The sequence below is a fragment of the Panthera onca genome, chromosome X (genome assembly GCF_046562875.1).
Source record: "Panthera onca isolate mPanOnc1 chromosome X, mPanOnc1 haplotype 2, whole genome shotgun sequence".
Lineage (NCBI taxonomy): Eukaryota > Metazoa > Chordata > Mammalia > Carnivora > Felidae > Panthera > Panthera onca.
Window position 1 is genome coordinate 19,033,093 of NC_138357.1, and position 24,616 is coordinate 19,057,708.

At 42.8% G+C, this 24,616-nt stretch overlaps 1 protein-coding gene across 1 annotated transcript in view; it reads left to right on the forward strand.

The window, feature by feature from the left end:
- The window catches only part of GPC3 (glypican 3), a 422,702-nt gene that overhangs the window by 352,527 nt on the left and 45,559 nt on the right, over positions 1 to 24,616 (forward strand). The window contains exon 7 of the mRNA XM_081794176.1: positions 20,569 to 20,728. Within this exon, the coding sequence (XP_081650302.1) occupies positions 20,569 to 20,728 (160 nt within the window). The remainder of the gene's footprint in view (positions 1 to 20,568; positions 20,729 to 24,616) is intronic.

Consider the following 24,616-nt stretch of genomic DNA (forward strand, 5'->3'; position numbering starts at 1 on the left):
GAGTTAAAGGAGGATGTCATGGTTAAAAGCCAAGAATTTCCTCTAGGAGCAGGTGAAAAAACAGCTGACATTCCTGATTGTTTTTCTAAGTGTTTAAAATGACTTTTCCAGACCTAAAGCCTGTAAGCATTTTATTAACATTTGATTAGCAATTATTCCTTACTGTGTTGAAGCTGAAATTAGGATCAGGTTTCCTTCCATTGCCATAAAACAAAACAAAACAAAACAAAACCCCCAAATAGCTCAACTTGCACGAAGAGTCATTCCAAAATAATTTCCCCCTTTCCTCTCCTTAGCAGTCTCAAAAACTCATGGACTGTCAGAGCTGGGAAAGACAGAACTCAGACAGTCCAACTCGCTGCTTGTGTGTGTGTGTGTGTGTGTGTGTGTGTGTGTGTTGGGGGGGGGGGGAAACAAGGCCCAGAGAGGAGCCTCACTGTGGGGGCCCAATATAGCTATGACTCCAGGTCAGATTTGTTTATGCTTTATTAGACGAGTGAATAAGAGGGGTTTTATTTGAAATGCCAGAATGCAATTTCTCTTAGGTAATACAATTTGTAAGCTGAGCAGGAAACTTAAAACCTGAAATAAATCAGTGTTCACAGCATGTAAGAATGTACAGTCAACTCTAATGTGACATTTTGTTTTATGTGTAAACGTACAGCGATTAGGTCAAATACCTCCCCTGGAATCAGTTGGTGGCTTTGATTGGTGTGGATGCCCATGGCAGATTTCCTCCAATTCTGAAGGGAATTGGTACTGTGAATTATCTGGCTTTATAGGAACACTGTTTGATATGCCCTATTTGTAAGAGACACACAGACTGTGTAGCTAAGTTCAAACCAGGAAATAGTTTTTTATTAAAAAAGAGAGAAGAAGCTGTCAGCTAGTGCAGATGTTGAGACAGGTACAGTCGAATTCTTTTAGGATAGTTAGACGTTATCTGTACAACAAGCCTCCAAAGGGCAAGATTAGGTCTGGAGTAGAACGCTTACTCCAAGTACGGCAGTTACCAAGCCAGTAACTCTCTTTATGAAATTGCTGCCTACTAGGCTTCCTGTTCGCACCACGGCGCCTCTGGGACATTGTAAAAATGCTTAACCGGTTAAGGCATATTTTCCTTCTGTCCGAGACTCCACGCTCCCGGAGGGATCGACGAACAGGAAGCCTAGTAGGCCTAGTAGGGTGTTACGTTTAGTCAGGGCCCACGGACGCAGTCTCCATTTCCCCATAGAGAGATTGCCCACAAAATCATTCATTTGCCTTCTTATGTCTGGGATGTGCTTGGAATTTGCCTTTTTTTCTGGTTTGGTAGAAACGAGCTCCAGAATTTTACCTGTGTTCTAAGATACCTGTGGACTGGAACAGATAAATCTTTGAATCACCTAACCGGGTTCAGAAGTAGGCCTGTGTTGAATTTGTACTTATCAGACAGAGAGCCAGCATCATTCATTTAAAGGAAAGATTGTAGCTATGTTCCAGAAGCATTGGACAGTAATATTTCTTTTGTAAGAGGAAGCTGCAAATAGGATTGGAATTTCAGAAGTATAACCACTTCGTATGCCAAGTCTCCCACTTGGTATCCAGTCATTTGCACAGCACCTATTGCTATTAACAGTACGAGTGAATTTAACTTCCCCAGGAAACCATAACCTTCCAATATATTATTCATGGTTTAGGAATCGTTCTGATTTTCTACCTCAAGAATTTAGCCAAATGAGAACCGTTTGCTGAACTCTTTTTTTTTTTCCAGTCCTCCTTCATGTGCTAAAGCTCTACACGCTCTTGTCGCATCACAACTGGCTACGTTGGTTCTCCTCGCGTGACGCACTCTCCCGTCATCTGAATCAGTACTGAAACCAAATTCATGAGAGAGTCTTGTGGAAGATTAAGACCACTGAGACTTTGGTGTATTGAGATATTTGATACGCTGGCATAATAGTTTTCAGGCAAGTTGAGATAGAAAAATAAAATGAAGGTGCTCCCTTAAGGTTATTCTCAGAAAATACCTTTTCACAGGAGTGGATACCGAGTCATGTCTATAAAGAGTAGAACTTTTCAATGACCTCTTTAATGGCAACGACAGGAAGTTGAGTTCTAAATTTGAGGTTGCAAATTCTTCCCAGTTGGTTGGTCCCCTTTTTCATTTTATTTTTATTGAGATGAAATACACATACCATAAAATTCACCCTATTAACACGTGTAATTTAGTGGTTATTAGTATACTGATCGAGTTGTACAACTGTCACCGCTGTCTCATTGCAGAACATTTTCATCACCTCCAAAAGAAACCCATATCCATTAGCAGTCACTCCCCACTTCCCCCTCTCCCTGGCAACCACCAATCTACTTTGTTTCTATGGATTTGCCTATTGTGAACATTTTAACTTTTTTTTTTAAAGTTTCTTTCTTTGGAAGTGGGGGAGGAGGGAAGGGAGGGCCGGAGAGGCGGAGAGAGAGAGAATCCCACCAGACTCCGCACTGTCAGCGCAGAGCCTGATGTGGGGCTCAAACCCATGAACTGTGAGATTATGACCTGAGCTGAAGTCTGACACTTAACTGACAGAGCCACCCAGGCGTCCCTCTTCTGAACATTTTATGTCAATGGCATTATATAATATGTGGTCCTTTGTAACTAGCTCAGCATAATGTTTTCTGGGTCCGTGTTGTAGTAGGCATCAGTATTTCATTCCTTTTCATGGCTGAATAGTATTCCATTGTGCGGGTATGCACCACATTTTATTTATCCATTCATCTATTGATAGGCATTTGAGTTGTTTCTGCCTTTTGGCTATTGTGGATAATGTTGCTGTGACCAATTGGTGAACAAGTATCTGTTTGAGTCCTTGGTTTCAATTCTTTTTGGTCTATACCTAGGAGTGGAATTGCTGGGTTGTATGGTAATTTTATATATATTTTATAAATTTATATATAATTTATATATATGAAGAGAGAAAATATAATTTTATATGTGTATCATGTACATAACTTTATTAAGTTATATATAATAATTTAATTTACTGAAGACCCACCAAACTGTTTCCACAATGGCTGCACCGTTTTTATGTTTCCCCCAGCAATGTATGAGACTTGCACTTTTCCCATATCCTAACGCTTGTTATTTTTTTATTATTTTTGTAGCCATTTTAGTGAGCTTCAAATATCTCATTGTAGTTTTGATTTGCACTTCACTGATTATTCATAGGGTTGAGCATCTTTTCATTGGCCATTTCTATGTCTTCTTTGGATAAGTGTTTATGCAGATCCTTTGTGTGTTTTATAAATTGGGTTGTCTTCATTTTGACTTAGGAGAGTTCTTTAGATATTCTGGATACTAGACCCTTATCAGATCTGTGGTTTGCAAAAATTTTTGCCCAGTTTTTGGGTTTTCTTTGTACTTTTTTGATACACAAAAGTTTTTCATTTTGATGAAGTTCAATTTGTCTGTTTTTTTTCTTTTGTCACTGCTTTTGCCTCACTCAGGTTCACAAAATTTACCCTTGTGTTTTCTCCTAAAAATTTCATAATTTTTTGCTCTTACGTTTTGGCCTTTGGTCCACTTTGAGCTGATTTGTATATATGGTATGAGGTAGGGATCCAATATAATTCTTTTGCATTTGGATATCCAGTTTCCCCAACCCCAGCCTTTTATTTCCAGTTGATCTTCTAACTGTTCTATCCATTAGTGCAATTGGGGTTTTGAGGTCTCCAGTTATTATTGGTAAATTTTCTATTTTTCCTTTCAGTTCTGTCAGATTTGCTTCACATCTTTCCAAGCTCTAGTGTTAGGTATATATACATTTATAATTATAAATTATTGCTGTATTGACACTTAATAATTAGAAAATGGCCTTCTTTGTCTATAGTAACAATTTTTGTCTTAAAATATATTTTGTCTGATATTAGTATAGCCACTCTAGCTCTTTTTCAGTTACTGTTTGCATGGTATATTTTTTCCATCTTTTTACTTTCAGCCTATTTTTGTCTTTGAATATGAAGTGTAACTCTTATATGCAGCATATAGATATCTGACCTTAGATTGGAGAATTTAATCTATTTACACTTAATGTCATTACTGATATGATTGGATTTACATCTGTTATTTTGCTATTTATTTTCTATATCTGTCTCTTTTTTCCCTGTATTCCTCCATTACTGACTTCTTTCGTGTCAAATAGGTATTTTCTAGTTTGTCATTTAAGTCCCTTTTCATTTATTTTGTTTTTACAGTTATTTTCTTAGTGGTTGCCTTGTGGGTTGTAATTAACATCGTAATTTATAGCAATCTAGTTTGGATTAATACCAATGTAATTTCATTAGTATATAAAACATCACTACTACATAACTTTGTTTTCTCTCCCCTCCTTTGTGCTGTTATCGTCCTGCAGTTTACATCTCTACAGTTATAAGCTCATCCACACATATTTATAATTTTTGCTTATGCATTTGTCCTTTAAAACCCAAAGAAGCAAATATTTGCTGAACAAGATACAATAATATTACCTATAGAGTTACCTTTCCTGATGTTCTTCATTTTTTCCTATGGCTTTGGGTTATTGTCTAATGTCCTTTCATTTCAGCCTAAAGGACTCCTTTTAGCATTTCTTGAAGGGCATGTCTAATAGTGACATGCTCCCTTGGCTTTTGTTTACCTGAGAATGTCTTAATTTCACCTTCATTTTTGGAAGGACACTTTTGCCAGATATAGAATTCTTCATGGACGGTTTTTTCTTTGAGTGTTTTCAGTGTGTTATCCCACTGGCTTCTGGGCTTCTTGGTTTCTGATGAGAAATTGGCTGTTAATCTTCTTGAGTATTACTTCTACATGATGAGTTACATTTCTCACTGCTTTCGTGGTTCTCTCATTGTCTTTGACGTTCAGCACACAGGTGTGAGAAATAATAGGCTCAGATCATTATTTAACATACAGAGAGAAACCGAAATTTCACAAAGCAATACAGTGAACGAGTATGCTTTTCTAGAAGCAAGGTAACGTTTCTGAGTGTACAGGTTTGACCTGTACAAAGGAGGTACTGCCTTAATAACAAAAGTGAAGGAACTGTTTTCCCAATTGGTGGAAAATAGATCTTATTTCTGGCTGGTATACCTAGAATAAGAAACAGAAGTCAAACTGGGGAAGGGTAGAGTAGAGATGTGTTTTGAAAAGGAGAAGGACTGGTTAGCAGTAATAGCAGCCCTCTGCAAGCCCCTGTGGCCCTCAGGTTTTATATTACTTATTGAGACCGTCACGTATTTGCTTTCCATTCGTTACGGTTTCTGCATGAGTGTGAGTACCTAAGTGTGTGAATTTGTTGGGCACTTGGTCCCTGGTATTGTAGATGGTGCATTTATAGCAGAAGGTCTCTGCACTGTCAACTCACAGATGGTGATGCTGGAATTTAGTTCAAGCTTGTGGAATCATCACATACAACTTTACTCATGATGACACTGTAGATGTTCCTGACTCTTTCTGGAAACATGAAAACACAAGATGTCCACCGTCTGAAATGTCAGGGTAGCCCTTAAACATAGTTGCTATTTAAAGATGTATAAATTACAACTAGCCCACCAAAGTTAATCTTTGGGACAGCAACATATTTGAAGTTTTGCTTTAGTTGAAAGGCACTATGACTTACGGATCCAATATTCAGTTTAACAAAATCAGTCAAGTGCTTAAATGTGTATAATAGGAAACAAAATGGAATTATGTTTAACTGAATGCAAACTCAGGGATTTCAGTATGACTAAGTTTCTCTGAGATGTTTTCAACTGGAATATACAGGAAGACATGAATGGGAGAAAAGGAAGTACCAATATTTTGATGGGTTGATTTACCCACTTAAGAGGGGATGAGATGAGGACTTAGGAAGGTATTATTCGACTACTTCCCCACACCTTCTAGAGAGGAACTCATTATGGACTATATATTTCTTGGGGGCAAGCTCCATGTTCTATATACCACGTGTTCTATATAGCCAACCTAGGTGTTGACTGCCATATGCTCCCAGGGGCCATGTCATCCTCTTGGTACCCTGTGATTTGCCCAGGTTTGGCTAAGGACCCAGGAAAAAGAACCTCATTGCCCTCCTCCTGGACCTAAAAGCATTTTGCAACGCTCAAGTCCCTTTGCCTCTCTCTTATCTTATTTGTCCTAAACTGATTCTCCTATGATAATCCCCAAAGGTTAGGCAGAAAGTTAGCATTATTTGCAGCACTGATATGGTTGAAAAGTTGTACCAACGATTGCCTTTGTGGGCTTGCTGTGCCCATTTGTAAAATGGGGTCCTTAGATCATGTGATCTCTCGGGCCTTTTCTGACTCACTTACCATTCCAAGTCTATGACCTAAATCCCTTAGTAATGTCTTGAATATAATGCTGAGTACTTCTGGGCCCTCAATACATCTAATACCTCCATTTCTCATACTGGACACCATTCCGTGGGAGGTAAGTTCTCTGCTTCCCAACCACCTCCTCCCCTATTATATCTAGCTAGGACCCAAGTCGATTTCTTCAAAGATGAAAATTACCATGGCTGTGTCTGGAAGTCTGTTGGAGCAATATGTTGTTCAGAATGTATGCATATTACCTGGTATATCAAAAGAGGTTAAACATTGTGGAGGAGAGAAACAGTTGTTGATTTAACAAAATGTTAACAGGCTGTGACTAAAAGGAATCCCAGAGGATGGTGGAGAAGCCCACGTTAAAACTGGTCAAGACATTTGTACCTGCTGAGCTCAGTGAAAAACAAAGGTAGAACCGTAAATATGTGTTGCCTACAGTCTGTTATAAGCTGTCCTTTTTCCCTCCCCCACTTATATTCTCCTATTTCTGCAACTCTATCATTACTATCATCACCCAGTTGTTTTGTGGGATAGGGAAGGAGTCCAGGTAAGACATCCAGCCAAGTCCTTCATCCCAGGAGCAAGCAGAATGTATATACCCCATCCACCAAAGAGAACCAACAGAGAAAATAATTCACCGTAATCTTTACTGACGTATACCTCACCAAAATAGCATGGGATCAAGCCCTGCCCAACACTGAGAACAAATTAGCTGGACTGGGTTCCATGATGCTTTTCCAGACCCTGTGGTTAAATTCTAATAAGCTTCTTAGGAACAACAAGGGGCCTGTCTGAGGAATGGATTCCTAGGCAGAGCCAGTAAGAGAAATGCTTGATGGGGTTTAGAGTCCAAGAATAAGAAGCAATGATGAGAGAGACCCAGATGGGAATGGAAACGATCGTATCTTTACTAGACTTCAACTCTGTGCTTTGTTCAGAGAAGTGAAATTAAGATATGTTACCAAATGGTGAGTATATAGGTACACTAAATTAGTGAGTGTTTTACTTAGGGGAAAGAGGGTGAGTTTGAAGAATGGATTAGCCAAATGCTTAGTAGAAATGACTTTTGTAAGCATATACAATCAAGCCAGCAGAACCTTGTGCAACTAGAATTTCTTTCTCTTTTATTATAATGTTTATTCATTTTTGAGAGAATGTTGTTCTATCTTTTTTTTAATGTTTATTTTTGAGACAGAGAGAGACAGAGCATGAACGGGGGAGGGGCAGAGAGAGAGGGAGACACAGAATCGGAAGCAGGCTCCAGGCTCTGAGCCGTCAGCCCAGAGCCCGACGCGGGGCTCGAACTCACGGACCGCGAGATCGTGACCTGAGCTGAAGTCGGACGCTCAACCGACTGAGCCACCCAGGCGCCCCTGTCGTTCTATTTTTGATATTTGTTCATTTTGTGTGTGCTCCACACTAATGGGGGTGGGGCAGAGAGGGGGCGACAGAGGATCCAAAGCTGGCTCTGCCCTGCCAGCAGAGAGCCCCATGCTGGGCTCAAACTCATGAACCGTGAGATCGTGACGTGAGCCGAAGTCAGATGCTTAATCGACTGAGCCACCCAGGTGTCCCTGCAGCTAGAATTTCTGAATGTACAATTGCCTAAGCTCACATGAGAAGAATGATCTCCAACCACTGATGTTAGGATCGCTAATATCAATAGCAAGTCAATGTAAATGGCTGGTTTTTGTTAAAAGACCATGTAACCAAATACGGGATTCTGACAAAGTAGTGCCTATAGTCAAAGTGTTAATGGCCAAGCTTGAGTTGAACTACAACGTTCAGTGATCTCCTTTCAAACCGTATGCTAAACAATGACCAAAAGGCAGAGCTCGAATTCCTCTGCTATCGCCATTGCACGTTCCTTCATGCGGTGTTTGACCACTCCATTCAAACCACTGGGGGTACAGAAAGGAAAACTACAGCACGATAAGGAAGTATTTAATAATTTGGTAGCTGAAGTGTATGTCTAGGGTTGTCCGTAGCCCTCACAACATTCCAAAACCCTACTGGTCTTCTGTGACCAGAGTGTTACAAAACCTATACGTGGTGGATCCAGAGAGAGTCAACTGTTCTTGCATCTTCGATGCTGTATTTACCAAATAAAGCACTGTTTTAGAACATAGCCCACCTTTTCACATTTGAAACGATTGCCCCAATCGTTTCTTCGGTTAATCTTCACTCAGGGAGGAGGGCTAAAAAGTACACAAGGGCACCATTCTTTTTGCTTCTTCTGTGTCAATCTCTGAAAGTCCGTGATTAAATATGAATATTATAATAATTTTACTCATGCTTCCTGTGGGAGCCCATTTCCCTCTTAAGATTCTATAGCCTAAAACTTGGAAAAGGAAAGGTTTGAAGCTCTCTGACCTCCGAGGAAATACTAACGAGAAACTCAGAATCTAGCTGTTCATCAAGTCCCAGCTAATTTATTTATACCAGATGTACCGGGTCATTTATTATACTTCAGAATAATACAATTTGGCCTTAATTATCTGAAACCTATTTTAAAACTCCTATTTTTCACGTAGTATACCGGAGAAGGAAAACTGTTTCCACTGAAAACCTAGTTTTAAATCCTGATCTAGACCTAGTCTTTAAAGGAAGGAAGCTTTGACAGGAAAACTAGAGGCATCTCAGTGATCCTTGGTGGGCCAGCGGCCTTCCAGAACAATGGTGAACCATGGTTCTCCAGCCATTGAGGTTGATCCTTCAAGCCCCATGCTTGATGACATGGCTAACTGTGGTTCATACACAGAGGTTATTTTTAGAGGCAAGAGTTTTCATTTCCCAAAAGTATAACCACAAGATGTCTATTTGGAATGGATCAGATTTATACTAGGACAATAGTAAAAGCTCAGATTATGCCTGTGTAACCTCAGTTCCCTGAGGAAGTATGTAATATTTTGGTACTCCCTTACCCTGGGATCCTTGCCCTCTGTCAATGGCCCTCATCTAACTGAGGCAATTGCTTTGGAAACCGAGCGGCGCTGTGGGGTTTCACAGATGTCTTCCAAGTAAGTTTTCCTTACGGGAGAAGTCTTATTTTGTCCTTGTGGCTTTTCACGATGATTTAAAACTGACGTAGGGACAACAATTCAGCAATCTTCAGCAATGGTGGTAGCCAGAGTCCGAGGCTTCCAGAGAGAAATTGGATTTGGTGGCCTGCAAGGGCACCCTGCTGCACCTGCATTTTGTGGCCACCCCTGACGAATCAGCCTGATCTGGCCAGCTTCTCGAGTCCAGGCCAGCCTTGCCTCCAGCCTTACAACTGGGACGGGACTTCGTGGGACTTTTGGCCCCTTAAACTGAGATTTAGTCTACCAGGCTAGAGACCTGAAAGGCAGGCATTACAGGCGCACCTGGGTGGCTCAGTCGGTTAAGCGTCTGGCTCTCAATTTCTGCTGGGGTCATGATCTCGTGGTTTGTGGGTTTGAGCCCTGCATCAGGCTCTGTGCTGACAGTGCGGAGCCTGCTTGGGATTCTCTCTCTCCCTCTCTCTGCCTCTCCCCCGCTCTCTCTCTCTCTCTCTCTCTCTCTCTCTCAAAATAAATAAATATACTTTCAAAAAAAAAAAAAGAGGAAGGCATTACCAAGCCCAGAGTTAGCACACACAAGCTGACTAATCTAGCAAACAGAATATTCACCGGAAATTATAAGAAGCTCACTGGGTGGCCTTGAGAATCCCATCCAGCCACTTACTGTTTTGGTTGGCCACATCCCTTTGGGTGAGTTGGTTCATTTGTCTAGATGCTTTTTTTAAATTTTATTTTAAGTAGCCTCCATGCGAAGACTCAGACTCATGACCCTGAGATCGAGAGTCACACGCTCCACGACTGAGCCAGCCAGGTGCCCCTGACTTCACCTCACTTTATCAGAGTAAGAGACTCCTTCAACCGGAGCAGGATATGGTACCTGCCTCTCAGGATTGCCCTAATAAAGTGAATGCTGGCAGTCGGTCACTCAGTCTATGTGTCTGTCTGTGTAGCGTCAGTGATCTGAGGGCTCCCTGGCAGGAATCGGCTATTTCCATACCAGAGCAATAGCAGTGGCCTGTCAGAGCAGGGTTGCAGAGATGGGGAGTGGGAGAGATCTCAAGGTGGTGAATAAATTGCTTATTTACTTTGTCAACCCATTGGCCCGTTCATTCGTTCAGTTACCAAGCATTTCCTAAGCACCTACTACGTCTCAGGCACTGTTTGAGTCCCAGGACCGTGCCCTTTCCCAGTTAGTGATGGAGTACAGAAGCTCGCATCTCTGACTCCACTCCAAATTCTACCGGCCTTACATTAGCTCCCCTTAACCAGTTGTCAAGCTAAACACGGGTACATCGTTTCACACCGCTCTCAACAACCATTACCTTATTTGTAAAAGGAGGCTAATAATACTTGCCCTGCTGCCTCATGGGGGTCCTGGACGGATCAACTGAGAAAGCAGATATGGAAGTACCTTTAATTATAAAAATGATAAAATGCTGACAGCAGTGACGCATTAAGATTTTTCTGAGGGCCTGCCGTGTTCCACAGAACGAGCCCTGCCCAGACTGCGACTGAATGTCAACGGATACCAACATTTCAGAATTCCTCTCCTTCAGAGACTCAGATATATAGGAATATATCGGTTTTAATATATATCATCGTGGGAACACTTACTGTGCGCCAGATACTAAGCTCGTGCTTTACACGGATTACCTCGTTTAATCCCCACAGCAATGTAGTGATACACACACGTAGTGTTATACCCGTTTTATAGATAAGAAACATCAGGGGTTTTAGAGGGGTTCAAGAGCAACTCGTTTATAGTAACAAAACTGGGAAATGATAGAGTCTAGATTTGAATGCGAGTTTTCTGACTCTAGAGTGTGAGCTTTTAACCACCGTGCGCTACCCCCTCTCGGAAGAGAACAAAACTCCATACGGTTCTCAGCTATTGGGAATAGTACCGTCATTTTTTTGTATTTTCTTTTAAAGCAGCGGACAGCTTCCCAAAAGTGCAGAGAACCATTTCTACCGCGCAGAGGGAGCCCCGCTGAAATCATTTCCATTTTATCTCCAGTTTGCTTCTTTCACATCCTGGTTGGTTTTACCATCTAGACACCGATTTAATCGGGAGGACTTACGCGCACAGGTTTCAGTGCCACGTTAACAAACGTCAAGCAAAAATCGGGGGAGCTGGACGTGGGGGAGAAAGCGTGTGCTGTGAACGAGAGGCGGGCGTGGGAGCCAGGGCCGGACAGGAGCGTATCTGGGTGTGGGCGGCCTTCTTACTGATTCCATATGGAAACCCAGCTCGAGCAGGTCTGTGTGCTCTTCACCGCTAACATCTCTGCGTGCGTCCTCCGAGCACAGACCCTCCTCTCCCCGGGAGCATCCAGATGGGTTTCCTCCGGAGCTCTGGTGGCGCAGTCGGTTAGCGGGTGTTGCTCACGGAAAAGAGTTTCCTCAGACTCCTCAAAGACTTCCACTCAGCCTTGTCTCTGGCGGCTCGGCGTTTGGCCGAGGAGCGCTCCTTCTTTTGCCTTACGGGGCATTCGTAATAAGCTTTTCGTGTCTCCTTCTGTGGCTGCTACTTCTCCTCCTCCTCCTCCTCCCCTTCTTCCTCTTCGAGATCGTCGTCATCCTCGGCAGCAGAGCTAGCACGTTCGAGAACTTAGTACCTTGCCAGGCAACGTGGCAAACACCTTACACGCAGCTATCTATTTATTTGTTCGCTCATCCACTTAATGAATATTTGTTGAACTTTCACTTTGAACCAAACGCTGCACTATATACGTGCTGGTAATCGAAACGGACCAGCGCCCCTTCTGTTACTCTAGGGGGATTTATAATTCCCAACTGTGGAAAGTTCTATGACGGAAGGATACATGGGACCGTGAAAGGTGAATGAATAGCATCATCTTGCATTTTACAGGTAAGGAAACTGAAGCTCAGAGAGATTGAGTAAGTTGCCCAAAGTAACACAGCCGGGAAGTAGGCTGAGTGGAGATTCAGATCCACGCTGGTCAGATTCCAAAGCTCACACTCTTAACTGCTATACTTTATTGTCTCTCCAATGTGTGAAGCGCATATATAGCCATTAATTCCAGCCCCGTACATTTGGGTTCTGGCTGCATCTCAAATGTGTGGAGTTGCAATTGTTTCCAATTAGTTGTGGCTGCGGTTTGGTGCATTTGTTCAAAGAAAGCGTGCATGCAGAACAGAGGTCACGTGCCCTGAGTCCTGTGGATGTGCACGACGTATAAATAATAATGGCATTCCAGAAAAGCTGGGATTCATCGGAATCGCCGCGTTTGTTTCCCATTAGCTTATGCTGCTCAAATACAAACAGTAAAGCGTGTGTTTACATTGCTGTGGACATGGAAAGCCGGGCCCCCCAAAGCATTCCTTGCAGGTTGTATAAAGCTTAGCATCCAAATAGTTCAGAATCAGTTTTGTAAGCCCAGCTTAATAGCTTTAAAATGTAACCTGGATTCCAGATATTGAAAAACCGCCCAGAGAGAGGTATGCGAGTGGCCCAAAGAGACAAGGCCAGCTAAATCCTCAAAGTATGTACCAAGCCCCATATTTGCAGTTATCTGTTTTGTTTCTTATCCTTTATTTTTAAAAAAGCTAAAGAGCTTAAAGTCCAGAAAACTCTTAGCCACGGAGCAGCAGTAATGGAATTTTTCATTCTATTCTAACCAGCTGTCTGAAGCTTTTCAAAACAAACCTGTTTATGATGAGATCGTTTGGTTATTTAAGACCGTGTAAGATGGCAAGGCTGGGAAAAACAAGTGGGAGGCATCCAACACCATTATCTCCCCCTCCCCGGTCTCCCAGCCAATAGCAAAAGGCTTTCCCATCAAGCTATAGTTCACAGCTAGCATCTGAGAAGGTGAGATTGAACTGGAAATCGTCTCGGGTAACTAAGACGGCAAAACTGTGAGATGAGGGCCCCATTCGTTGATGTCTTTGCCTAACACAGCATGTTTTTGTTGAAGGGCTCTTGGCTTGGAAGCAGAGGCCTTTATTTTTATTTATTTTAAGTTTTTATTGGCTTGTTTGTTTGTTTTTGAAATAACCTCTATGCAAGCGTGGGGCTCGAACTCGTGACCCCGAGATCGAGAGTTGCACGCTCCACCGACCGAGCCAGCCAGGCGCCCCCAGAAGCCTTCATTTTTGACGAGGTCTCCATCACTTACTCAGGGACTTGGCCAAGTTATGTCCTGTCTCCGAGCCTCAGCGTCCTCCCTTGATGTGGGAAATAGGGATGGTAATCTTCCTCGTTGCACAAATTGGCGGTGGGGATCGGAGGAGTCCATGAGAGAGCGTATGTTAAACCCCAGCACAGTGTGTGGCTGATAAGGTCCATATCTTTGCAATCAAGATAATTCCAAGAGGCACGTTATTTATACCATATAGACAGATCAAGAGTGGCTGCTCTCCCTGGTCTAATTTCAACATATTTGATCCCCCTAAGAACAACAAGTATGTTCTTTGATCTTTGTTCTCCTGCCAAGCAAGCCCGAAAAGAGCTTTGGCCAACTCACATCGTCCCATGCCACAATATTCTTTTGTTATCCTGGTTATGGTTTCAAGAATGTGAAATTGCTATATTCTGGGAAGCCCTCTTTTCTCTTACACCGTGGTTCTAATTTTCTTAAGTAATTATTCCAGGCTTTTTGGTTCCTTTTATCGCACAGCCCCGAGTACCTGTTCCAAAGCTAACTTTAAATATTTCACTTTCTAATCAAATGAACTCACTCACCTTTACACAAGGGTATTTTCATTAACTACAAAGACAAAAGGTCATGATGTCTGTACTTAAGTGAAAGGGAAATCATCAGATGGAATTTACTTTTTGAGAAAAAATGGTTTGAAGAGCACATATTAAGGATTCAAACACGCATGAGGCTGAGGTGACTCTTCATCGAACAGGATTTCAGAGGGTTTCTGGGAAGTCGAGTGACACTGGGGCAGCCTTTCTTAAAGTGATTCGCTCGTGGCATGATGGTGGGGGGCAGAACCAGTTGAAAGTGCTCTATCTGGGCCTACTAAATCAGAGGCTCTGTGGATGGGGCCCAGGAGCCTGAGCTTTTAACAGGTATCTTAGGTGATCCTTACAGACATTGTAGACTCACTCCTATGCTGCATAAAAGTGGACGTATGCTTTTTAAGGTTTTATTTTTTAAAAGTAATCTGTACTCCCACCATGGAGCTTGAACTCACAGCTCTGAGATCAAGAGTCATAAGCTCTACCAACGGAGCCAGCCAGGCGTCCCTAAACAATGTATATTCTCTTTGACCCAGTGATCCTACTAGTGGGAAACTAAGGAAATAATCCAAAATATGGGAAGAGTTATGTGACAGCTCCTGGTGCTTCATTTTTACTTACAAGAACAAAAAAATGAGAAGCAATGTCAATGTTCAGTATTAGGAGCACGGTTAAGTGAATCTCGGTAGATTCCTTAAAGGCACTGTGTAGGTGTTTTACAACATTTAAAGCGTTGCTTTCACCACATTTATTCATTACAATTCTATGAGGCAGGCATTATTTTCCTCATTTTACAGATGAGGACTCCGAGGTTTAGGGGGAATAAACAGCAGGTAGTAAATGGGGGAAAAAAGCTAACAATGGGGGAAACCAGGATTCTAATCCAAGTCAGTCTGATTCTAAAATCCAAATTCACCTCTTTAAAACTGTAGGCGTTACAAAGAAGCCCACCTTTGAAAACACAAATGTTGTTTATTAGAGTTGGGGAATTCGGGATTTTTCCTGATTTCTCTTTCCTTTCACCTTGGTATATTATATGGATACTTATATAGTTAAAGTATTAGACTATAAATAAAAAATTGATGGTATATTTAAACAACTGTGAGAGTCTCATGGGGCTCAACCAGAGTTTCAAGGAGGGGAGTAGCTGTAGAAAAAGCTGGCTGTGAAAAAGGCCTTGGACACGTCCCGCTAAAGCATGCCAAGCATTGCGTGGCAGAAATGTCAGGCTTATAGAATGATTATGGGGGTGGTGGGGTGAAATAATCAGACCTGTGTTTTAATAAGATAGTTTACATTGATAACCATTATTCTGAGCCTTGGCTTTTAAAAAGCTATCAGGATAGTGTCCTTTGAAAATGGCAAGCAGTTAATCAAAAGCATTAGGCACCTAAAGTTAACCGATTGTGTGCGAGGCCCTCATAACTTTCTTTTTATAAAGTGAGTGTTCAGTCTGGAAGACATTGTAAAGAGTGAGAGAGGGAACAAAAAGGTCAATATTGTGAATTGTAATTAGCTGATTTGATTTCGGTGCCAGATTCCCGGCTGTACGAAATCCACAATGTCGCTGGCAATTCTTCATCGCGGACACGTTACCCTTCTTTCAACACTCTGGAGCTTCAGACTCTTCTTTAGGACTTTCTGCATTAATAATAGTTGTCTAGATTTGAATTTGTTTTCTCAATGTGTGAGGGTTAGGCGCACCGGCAGATGTCTGTGCAATGGTTTCAACGTATACCGTAATCCTTCAATGTGGAAGTTGTCTCCAGAATGGGAGTCTCATGTAAGACTAAAGAAGTGATCTCGCTGGCAAGATTTTAAAGTCTTTTTAATTGCACTTAAAAAAAAATTGAGGGGCTCCTGGGTGGCTCAGTTTGGTTAAGTGTCCGACTTCAGCTCAGGTCATGATCTCGTAGTTCGTGAGTTTGAGCCCCGCGTCAGGCTCCGTGCTGACGGCTGGGAGCCTGGAGCCTGCTACGGATTCTGTGTCTCCCTTTCTCTGCCCTTCCCCCACTCATGTTGTCCCTCTCTCTCTCTCTCTCAAAAATAAATAAACATCAAAACATTTTTTAAAAAAAATAATAAAGCAATCAGCTATATACTTAAGATTAGAGTATTTAAAAAAAAAAAATTGAACTACCAGAGAATATTAGGAGCATTGTACATAGGGTCGGAAAACGGCCTCTCAAAGGTTAGCTATAGATCGTAGCTGGGGTCATCCAGAGTTTTAGCTAGTCATTCACAAGTTCTTCTGTAATTAATCTGTGCTTTGGCTTTCTCCTTTTCCATGAGGTTGTGGAACCTTTGAAAGAATTAAAGATACTGTGCCAATTTATTTTGCTTCCATTCAATAGCACATTTATTGAGTACCTATTAGGTGCCAGACATCGCCCTAAATGTAACGAGGTTCAAAGATAAATAAGACTGAGCCCCTGCACAGCTCCCAGTCTGGTGATCCAGCAAAGTCACACGTACAAATAAATAAGACCAGGCTGCATACATAAGATGCTGTTTAGGAGGTACAGACAAAGGAAGCGGCGGTGGAAAAAAGAAAGGGAGAACAGGGGCGCCTGGCTGGCTCAGTCGGTTGAGCATCTGACTTCAGCTCAGGTCATGATCTCATAGGTCATGAGTTTGAATCCCACATCAGGGGTGGTTCAGAGCCAGCTTGGGATTCTCTGTCTCCCTCCCTCTCTTTCTCTTTCAACAAATAAACGTCAAAAAAGTTCCTTAAAAAAAGGAAAGGAAGAGCCATAATGACCGTCTGTGGTAGCCAGGAAGACTTAAGGAAGTGGCATTTGAACTCGGCTTATTAGAAGGATGGAGTGCTTTCAATAGATAGAAATGAAAGCAGCTCGTACTAGGTGCTCAATTAATGTTTGCTGACGAGGCTAATGACAGACACAGATATGAGATGTGCTTGAGAAATAGCAAGTTTACTAACCCAGATCCTATCGCAAATTCCCCTTATATGAAGCAATTCTAATTCAGGTAATCTGTGACGTACATGAAGGTCATTTATTTGAAAATTAACCTAAAAAGGCTTACATCAAAAGCAATTTTCTCATACGAAGTCATGGTAAAGAAGGAGATCAGGGTGTAGTGATCAAACTGAAGTGACGTTAGCAGTGTTCAAAGAATGGTTTCTGGACCCTGGTGATCCATGAAGCCTAGGGATCCGCAAGGTCAAAATCACCTGCAAAACAGTACCACGATGTTATTTTGCCCTTTTCACTGTGCTGATACTTGTGCCAATGGTGCGAAAGCACTGGTGAGTACAACAGTCAGCACCACAGTGTGAATCAAAGCAGTGACACCGGGGCACCTGCGTGGCTCAGTGGGTTAAGGGTCCAAATTCGGCTCAGGTCATGATCTCGTGGTTTGTGAGTTCAAGCCCCGTGTCGAGCTCTGTGCTGAGAGCTCAGAGCCCGGAGCCTGCTTCGGATTCTGTGTCTCCCTCTCTCTCTGCCCCTCCCCTGCTCTCTCTCTCTCTCTCTCTCTCTCTCAAAAATAAATACACATTAAAAATTTTAATTAAAAAAGAATATCATGGCTGGAGCACCTGGCTGGCTCAGGTGGTAGAACATGCAACACTTGATCTTGGGGTCATGAGTTCGAGCCCCACACTGGACACAGAGATAACTTAAAAAAAAAAAAAAAGCCATGGCTGAAGCAGTAAAATGATTAGTTTATTAAACTATAACCCCTGAGTATCCTTGTAAAAAATATTGTTACAAAATGCAAAGTAATTTAAGGTATTTCTGCTGCACACTGTGTGGATGTGTGTCTCAAGGAAAAGCACTTGTAAGATCACTTAAGCTAGGAGCTAAACTGGCCTCATCTTTCATGGAACACCATTTTTATTTCCGATAATACCTGACAAACTATGGTTATACAGACTTGGGTATTTGCTAGGCATTTTCTTTGAAAGGAATAAAGAGAACCCATCAGTTAGAGGAAAAGCTGACAGCATTTGTTGCCAATGAGAAAATTTAAACTTTCAAGAGAAACTCAACATTTTAGAAAATCCGTATTTGCCACTGTGAGCTTGAGAGCTTCCCAATGCTTCGACTTTTCCTGATGAGATTGGAGATGATGTAATTAATAAATGTGCTTTTTTTATGTCTCATATAATAAGAGGTGTTGACATTTGGAAAACCTACATAGCTCAGTGAACCAATATTTTTTTTAATTTTTTTTAACGTTTATTTATTTTTGAGACAGAGAGAGACAGAGCATGAACGGGGAGGGGCAGAGAGAGAGGGAGACACAGAATCGGAAGCAGGCTCCAGGCTCTTAGCCATCAGCCCAGAGCCCGACGCGGGGCTCGAACTCACGGACCGTGAGATCATGACCTGAGCCAAAGTTGGATGCTTAACCGACTGAGCCACCCAGGCGCCCCGAACCAATATTTTTTTAATGTTTATTTACTTTTTGAGAGAAAGAGAGAGACAGAGTGTGAGCAGGGAGGGGCAGAGAGAGAGGGAGACCCAGAATGCAAAGCAGGCTCCAGGCTTTGAGCCATCAGCACAGAGCCTGACGCGGGGCTCGAACTCACGAACCGTGAGATCATGACCTGAACTGAAGTCGGTCGCTTAACCCACTGAGCCACCCAGGCACCCCTCAGTGAACCAGTACGTTTGGATGAACCCCTGTATGACGATACAAAATGGGTAAAAGGTCCATTCAAAGTTCAGAACATACCAATGGATTTTAATGGAACAGAACATGAAAAGTATATTCATGTGGTTTCATATTGCACATTGTGAGGAACTTTCCCCCCTTGTTGAGAGTGTCTATGAAGTATCAATGACAAATAGTGACAGTTATCTGAAAAGGCTACTAACGCACTTCTCTTTTGCCACTACATTTCTGTGAGACCTGGATTTTCTACAGATATTTCAACCAAAACCACATGTAACAACAGATTGAACGGAGAAGCAGATATGATGATCCAGCTTCCATATTAAGCTGGACTTTAAAAGACATTTGCAAAAATGTACAACAACGCCACCCTTCCTTCTAACTCCCTTATGTCAGGGAAAAATCTATTTCTTTTTCATTAGAAAACGGTATTTCTGTGAGCACATCGCAGGTTTGTTACTGTTCTGTTTAGACAAGTTATTAGATATTTTTTACATTTCTCAGATATAATTTCTAAGGTAGTAAGTGTCAGTAGATATAACTTGTATAAACAGAAGTTCTCTGATATTCCAAGTAAGAGTAAAAAGGGGTTCTGAGACCAAAAAGTTGGAGAGTCACTGGTCTAGCTTGTCCTGGCCTATGCATCTGTATTATACATTTAGGGTACATTTACATTTACATTTACATTTACATGTAGGGTGGGGAGGGTCAGAGAGGGTGCATTAGAGCTACAGAATAGAAATGGTGCTTGAGTGGGAGATGGTGGGTGGTTTGGCTTCTCTGACACCATTGGACTTTCCCTTCCTTGCTTGAAAAAGAAACAAAGCCACCGTCACATGTCTCTACGGTACACAGCTTGTTTCAACTAGATCTTGGTGTAGCAGCTAAATCACAAGTAAAGAACATACAAGAATACTTTGCAGTGACAGTGAACACAGATAACAGAAACCACAGAAACCGAGATGTGTCGGTGCCTGCGTTTTATTTTTCTGGATACCTCTTGCGCAATTGCAAAGATCTCATTTTCGGTAGATCCAGCATCTTCTGTTGGCCACTATTTAAAACTAGGAAGTGGGCCTGACATTTAAGACTGAGAGCGGACGGTGGGGCAGCAATAGAGGACGCTGGAATACAGCCTCGGAGAGAGATGAAGCAGAAAAGCGAAATGGGGTCTGAGAACTGCCCCCACAGACCATTGATGCTGGGAGCTGGGCTTTTGGGTCAGTGGAGAGATTTGGGGGAGGCGGGAGTCACATAAAATTAGACGTTGACCACATAACTGAAAAGCCAGACACAAAACACACGTGTCTCTTAGTGGGCGTGTTACCTACAATAAAGCAAAACGAATCTCAAACCATCTTATTGAAATCGTGGAAGGGGGAGAGATTTTTAAAGCTTTTCTGGTGCTCAAGACATGGTATGTGGCAATTAATTGTAAGTGTTCATTTAAAATGTGTGTAAAATGTCATTGCTGGTCTCTTCTTCTAGTGGGAAGCATTTGTTATTTTAATTTGGCGAATGGGAACGTAGGGGGCTTCTATAGGGATCTTGTCTGATCTTGGTGTCCTCTCGGCCGATAAATATGCTTTGCCTATACATCCTAAGTTTCTCATCGGTGAGTGCTACCACGGAGGCTTTTGGGAAATTCAATACCATGGAACGTCCCAGACTATAAGCAGTTTACACCTATCTGCATTTGAAAAATGCTTTTTCAAAGCCCCTGTGTAATTCATTCACCATTTTTTTAACGCCTCCTGCTAGCAAGACACAGTTTCAGACCTACCTGAGAAATCTCAAGCGCGGTACGTTTCTGGTCGTTTCTTGCAGCTCCTGAGGACCATGTCTGTGCCCAAAGGTAGAGTTCTGGATAAAACCCTTGACGAGGAAGGGCTTGAAAGTGGCGACTGTGGCGACGATGAAGACGAGTGCATCGGGGGCTCGGGGGACGGCACCACGAAAGTGAGGAACCAGCTCCGCTTCCTTGCAGGTGCGTGTGAGCGCCAGCGCGTCTGAGCAAAAATGGCCATGCTCGCAGAGTCAACTGACTCTGCTCTCTATAACTTTCCACAAGTCCCTGCAACATAGAATGCCTTCAACTCTGCAAGGAAATAGTATATTCTAGAAAAATAAAGTTTTCAGGTAGGCTTCTTTTTTTTTTTTTTTTTCCCATCTCTGGACCCGGATAGATTCAAAGGGTAACTTCCTGTTTGTTATTTTATCCTCTGAAATTAGCTGACCTAATCACGTGGCTCTGTTTCCCGTTGGACATTTCCTTGGTTCCTCTCAGTTATAAAAAGCAACGCAGTCTTCGGAGTCTAGTGAAAACCAGCAGTGAGGTAACCTTGGAAGGAAGCATAAGAATACCGTTCCTGTTTCTGTCTTCATACCATTGCTCACGTGTATTTCGGTAGAGATGCTCCTCTTTTGACCCGTCTTAAATTACACCCGTCCCTCCGCTGTATGTTGACTAAACTGGCATTAAAACTTAATACTTTTTCAAAAAAAAATTACAGCCATCCGTCAAAATGCATTTCAAGTTGGCTGCAGTAAAAAAGAAAAAAAGGAAAAAGCTTTAGGGAGAGAGCGAACTTGTATTTGCACCCTGGCTCTCTTCCTCCTAAGACTTCACTCCCTTGTTCACCAAACGGGGGTCATTCCCCTGACTTCACAGGACTACCGCAGGATTAAATCAGGAAGGCAAAGTCGTACAGCATCTAGCCTGGTACCTACCACATTCTTGGTGCTCCATAATTGTTAGTTTCCTTGAATGAAATCTTTCACAACCAGGCTACACGTGTCTCCGTCCTCTCTGAATTACTAACACAAACTCTACCAATGCTTTCCAGAAATAGTGTGCAGTGGCCCCCACGTTCCATTCCTAGGGCACAACGCGATCACCCAGAGGCTGGCATCTTATAATCCAGACCATCTTATAATCTAGACAATTGTAGAAAGACTGAAATCTGCTTTGTATTTTGCTACCCAAGAAAGCTTTCAGTCATCTAAAGCTTGCCTGCATGATTCTTCAAAATATTGACTGGTCCCGGCATTGATCCTTGGGGCACACCAATTTTCCTACTTCTCCAAAAATGCCCCTGCCTATCCCTGCTCTTGCTTTTCTGCCTATAAGCCACTTCCCTATCCTTGTCAGAACACTACTCCACAGTTCCATGGTGACTTAACTTTTTTCAACAGTGTTTGGTAGGGGACCTTGTCAAGGGCCTTTTCAAAATCTAAATAGATTACATCCACTGGTTTTCCTTTGTCCACATGCACATTTATCCTCTCAAAGAATTCTAGTCAATTAGTTAGGCATGATTAACCCTAAGTGCTTTGTAAACTGTAAAACACTACACAAATGGTGGTTAATTTAATTTACAGGAAAAATGATGCCTTACCCCCAATAGGTTACACTTGGCTAACATGTTCAGTGATCCTACCAGCCTAGAGCTCCTTCGGTCCCCTTTGAAATGTTTCTCATGGAGAGGAGACTCATTGGCAATCTGCCAGGTTCATGGCACAATAGCTGTTTGGAACGACAAGCCATATACTTTGGTCAGCTGTTACACAATTTTACCCCAAATCTGGGTAGATGCCATCTGGTCCTGGTGATTCATCAACATCCATTTAGTCAACTAGGCTTGGAACACTCTGTGCGTTTACTGCCGTCTCACTTAGAATTCCAGATTCCTTCCTCCAAAACACAACTTGAGAATAAAAAAACAAGGCTCAGAGTGGGTTCAGACTCTATTCTGTCTCCCTCTTGTCCCCGCCCAGACCTTTTACACCATAACCAACAAGCGGTCCTACTGGCCAGCTGCCCTGGCTCACATCTTCCCTTGTTTCGCTGAACTGGATGACGTGCAGGACACGTCGTTTTCTCTGTTCCTGACTTTCTTTCTAGCTCCCATGTGTCCTGGGCCAAGCCCCTTCCTCTTTTTAGAAGTCGGTTTCTCCATTTGTGAAACAAAGAGCGCGCCCAGTTCTTGCAGGCCATTCTAGTGCCAGCAATCCGTGATGCTGTTCATTTATTTGGCTTTGGTCCCCGGCAGGGTGCTTATTTGGGTCTCGGGGACATCTTCTTTTGTGTTTTCTTCTGACCTCGTAGGTTCCCTGCTTTCTTACTTCATGTCTCTTGTTATGTAAGATTGTGGCAATGAAATAAAATCATCATCATCATCATCATCATCATCATCATCATCATCATCAAATCAGCCACGCAAAGCATTTGGCGTGGTGCCTGGCACCTAGTAAGCACTCAAAAAAGCCTATCTACTAATTAAAGCAACTGGTCTGTTGCTGCTAACTGCTGACCTCTGGAGCTCAAAGAGCCTGCAGATGTAGCTTAGAATTAGCTTGTTTTATTAGTTTGTTTGTTTAAGACTCATAAAAGGCAATTACAACCAGGTAACCAACATGCAGCAATGTCCCCAGTCCCCCTTGCTACTCCAAGTGGGGTCCGTGGACCAGCAGCATCCGTATCATCTGGGAATTTGTTAGAAACGCAGACTTTCAGAGCCCACCTCAGACCTGCTGGGTCATAAGGTCATGTTGACAAGGTCCCTAGCTGATTTGTTTGCCCCCTTTCCACCTTGTAACCGAGCACTTGTGGCATTTAGGTTTAATACGTGAAGCATCTGAAAAGCCACTAAACTGGCCACAGTGAGCCAAGTGTTCCAGGAATATAAAAGATGCCTGAGGCCCGGTCACCCATATGATACATTAGGACACTTGGGTTCCAGTTCTAGCACATTTATGCACAGCGGGACCTTGAGCAAGTGACGTCGTGCTCTGAGCCTCAGTTTCTCCAGCTGTAAAGTGGGGCTGCTCACCCTCACCGGTCTCAGTGACTTGTTGTGGAAATCAAAGGCGATAATGAGTACGCAAGTGCTTTGCAACCCGTTAGGCTCTACAGATATTTATAACGACCAGGGGACATTATTAATGCAAAGATCTCTGGAAGCTCTTTGGCTTTCTCAGCGTCCATAGTTCGGCACGAATTTTCTGCAAACATTGAATTTAGCCCATGAGTTAGAAAATGCTCTTGCGCTGAACACCGTGTTCAAGCTCCCTTCCAGGGACGGATCATCCGTGATGGACCTGGTTGCCATCAGCACTGTTCCCAGTTATCGGCCTTGTCAAAGCTCTTATTGTCAAGCTGTTTGGGAAGCTGGCTAGTCCCAGCGCTTTGGCTGGGGCTGACTTCTGAGAAGCTTTGCAAGCTCTGGCCAGGTGTCCCCAGCCAAGACATGATGACTAAGCATCTTAAGCATCTGCCCCCTCTCTGCCAAGTCCCCACTCTCACCCACACAGAAAACCATGCATACACAAGCACATACTCACGTAGGTGCTCACGTGTGCGCGCACACACACGCCTGCTGTTGGAAACACAACTGAAACACATGCTCAGAAAACAACCCAGCAAGGAACACGCATCTTAGAGATATCTGTTACCACTCCCTCACCCCCTTCCTCCCTGGACTTGTTTTTACTCCAGCTTGCACTACTCCGTGGGTACAGCCAGAACATTCTGGTGAGCCTAATGTCTTTATAACTGCGAGTCAGGAAAAGAAGGTAATCTTGTCTCGAGCTGCGTCAGAGACGGGGGAAGTGATCGTGGATGCCGTGAGAGCCTAGCTCTTTGGATGAGGGATGTGGAAACGGGCTGTAGAAGACAGACACGTTCCTTGTTGCTGTGTGGGAGTAAGGTGGCTTGAGCTGGTTGGTGGGGACCCGAGGAGTAGACTTCGTGAAACGCGTCTTGGGCTTACAACTGGAACCGATATTCAAACCGCATGGACGTTTCTTACCCATTCAAACAGATGTTTCTTGTGGAAACGTTCGCCCTCAAGAAACTTTCAGTTTCACCATTGTC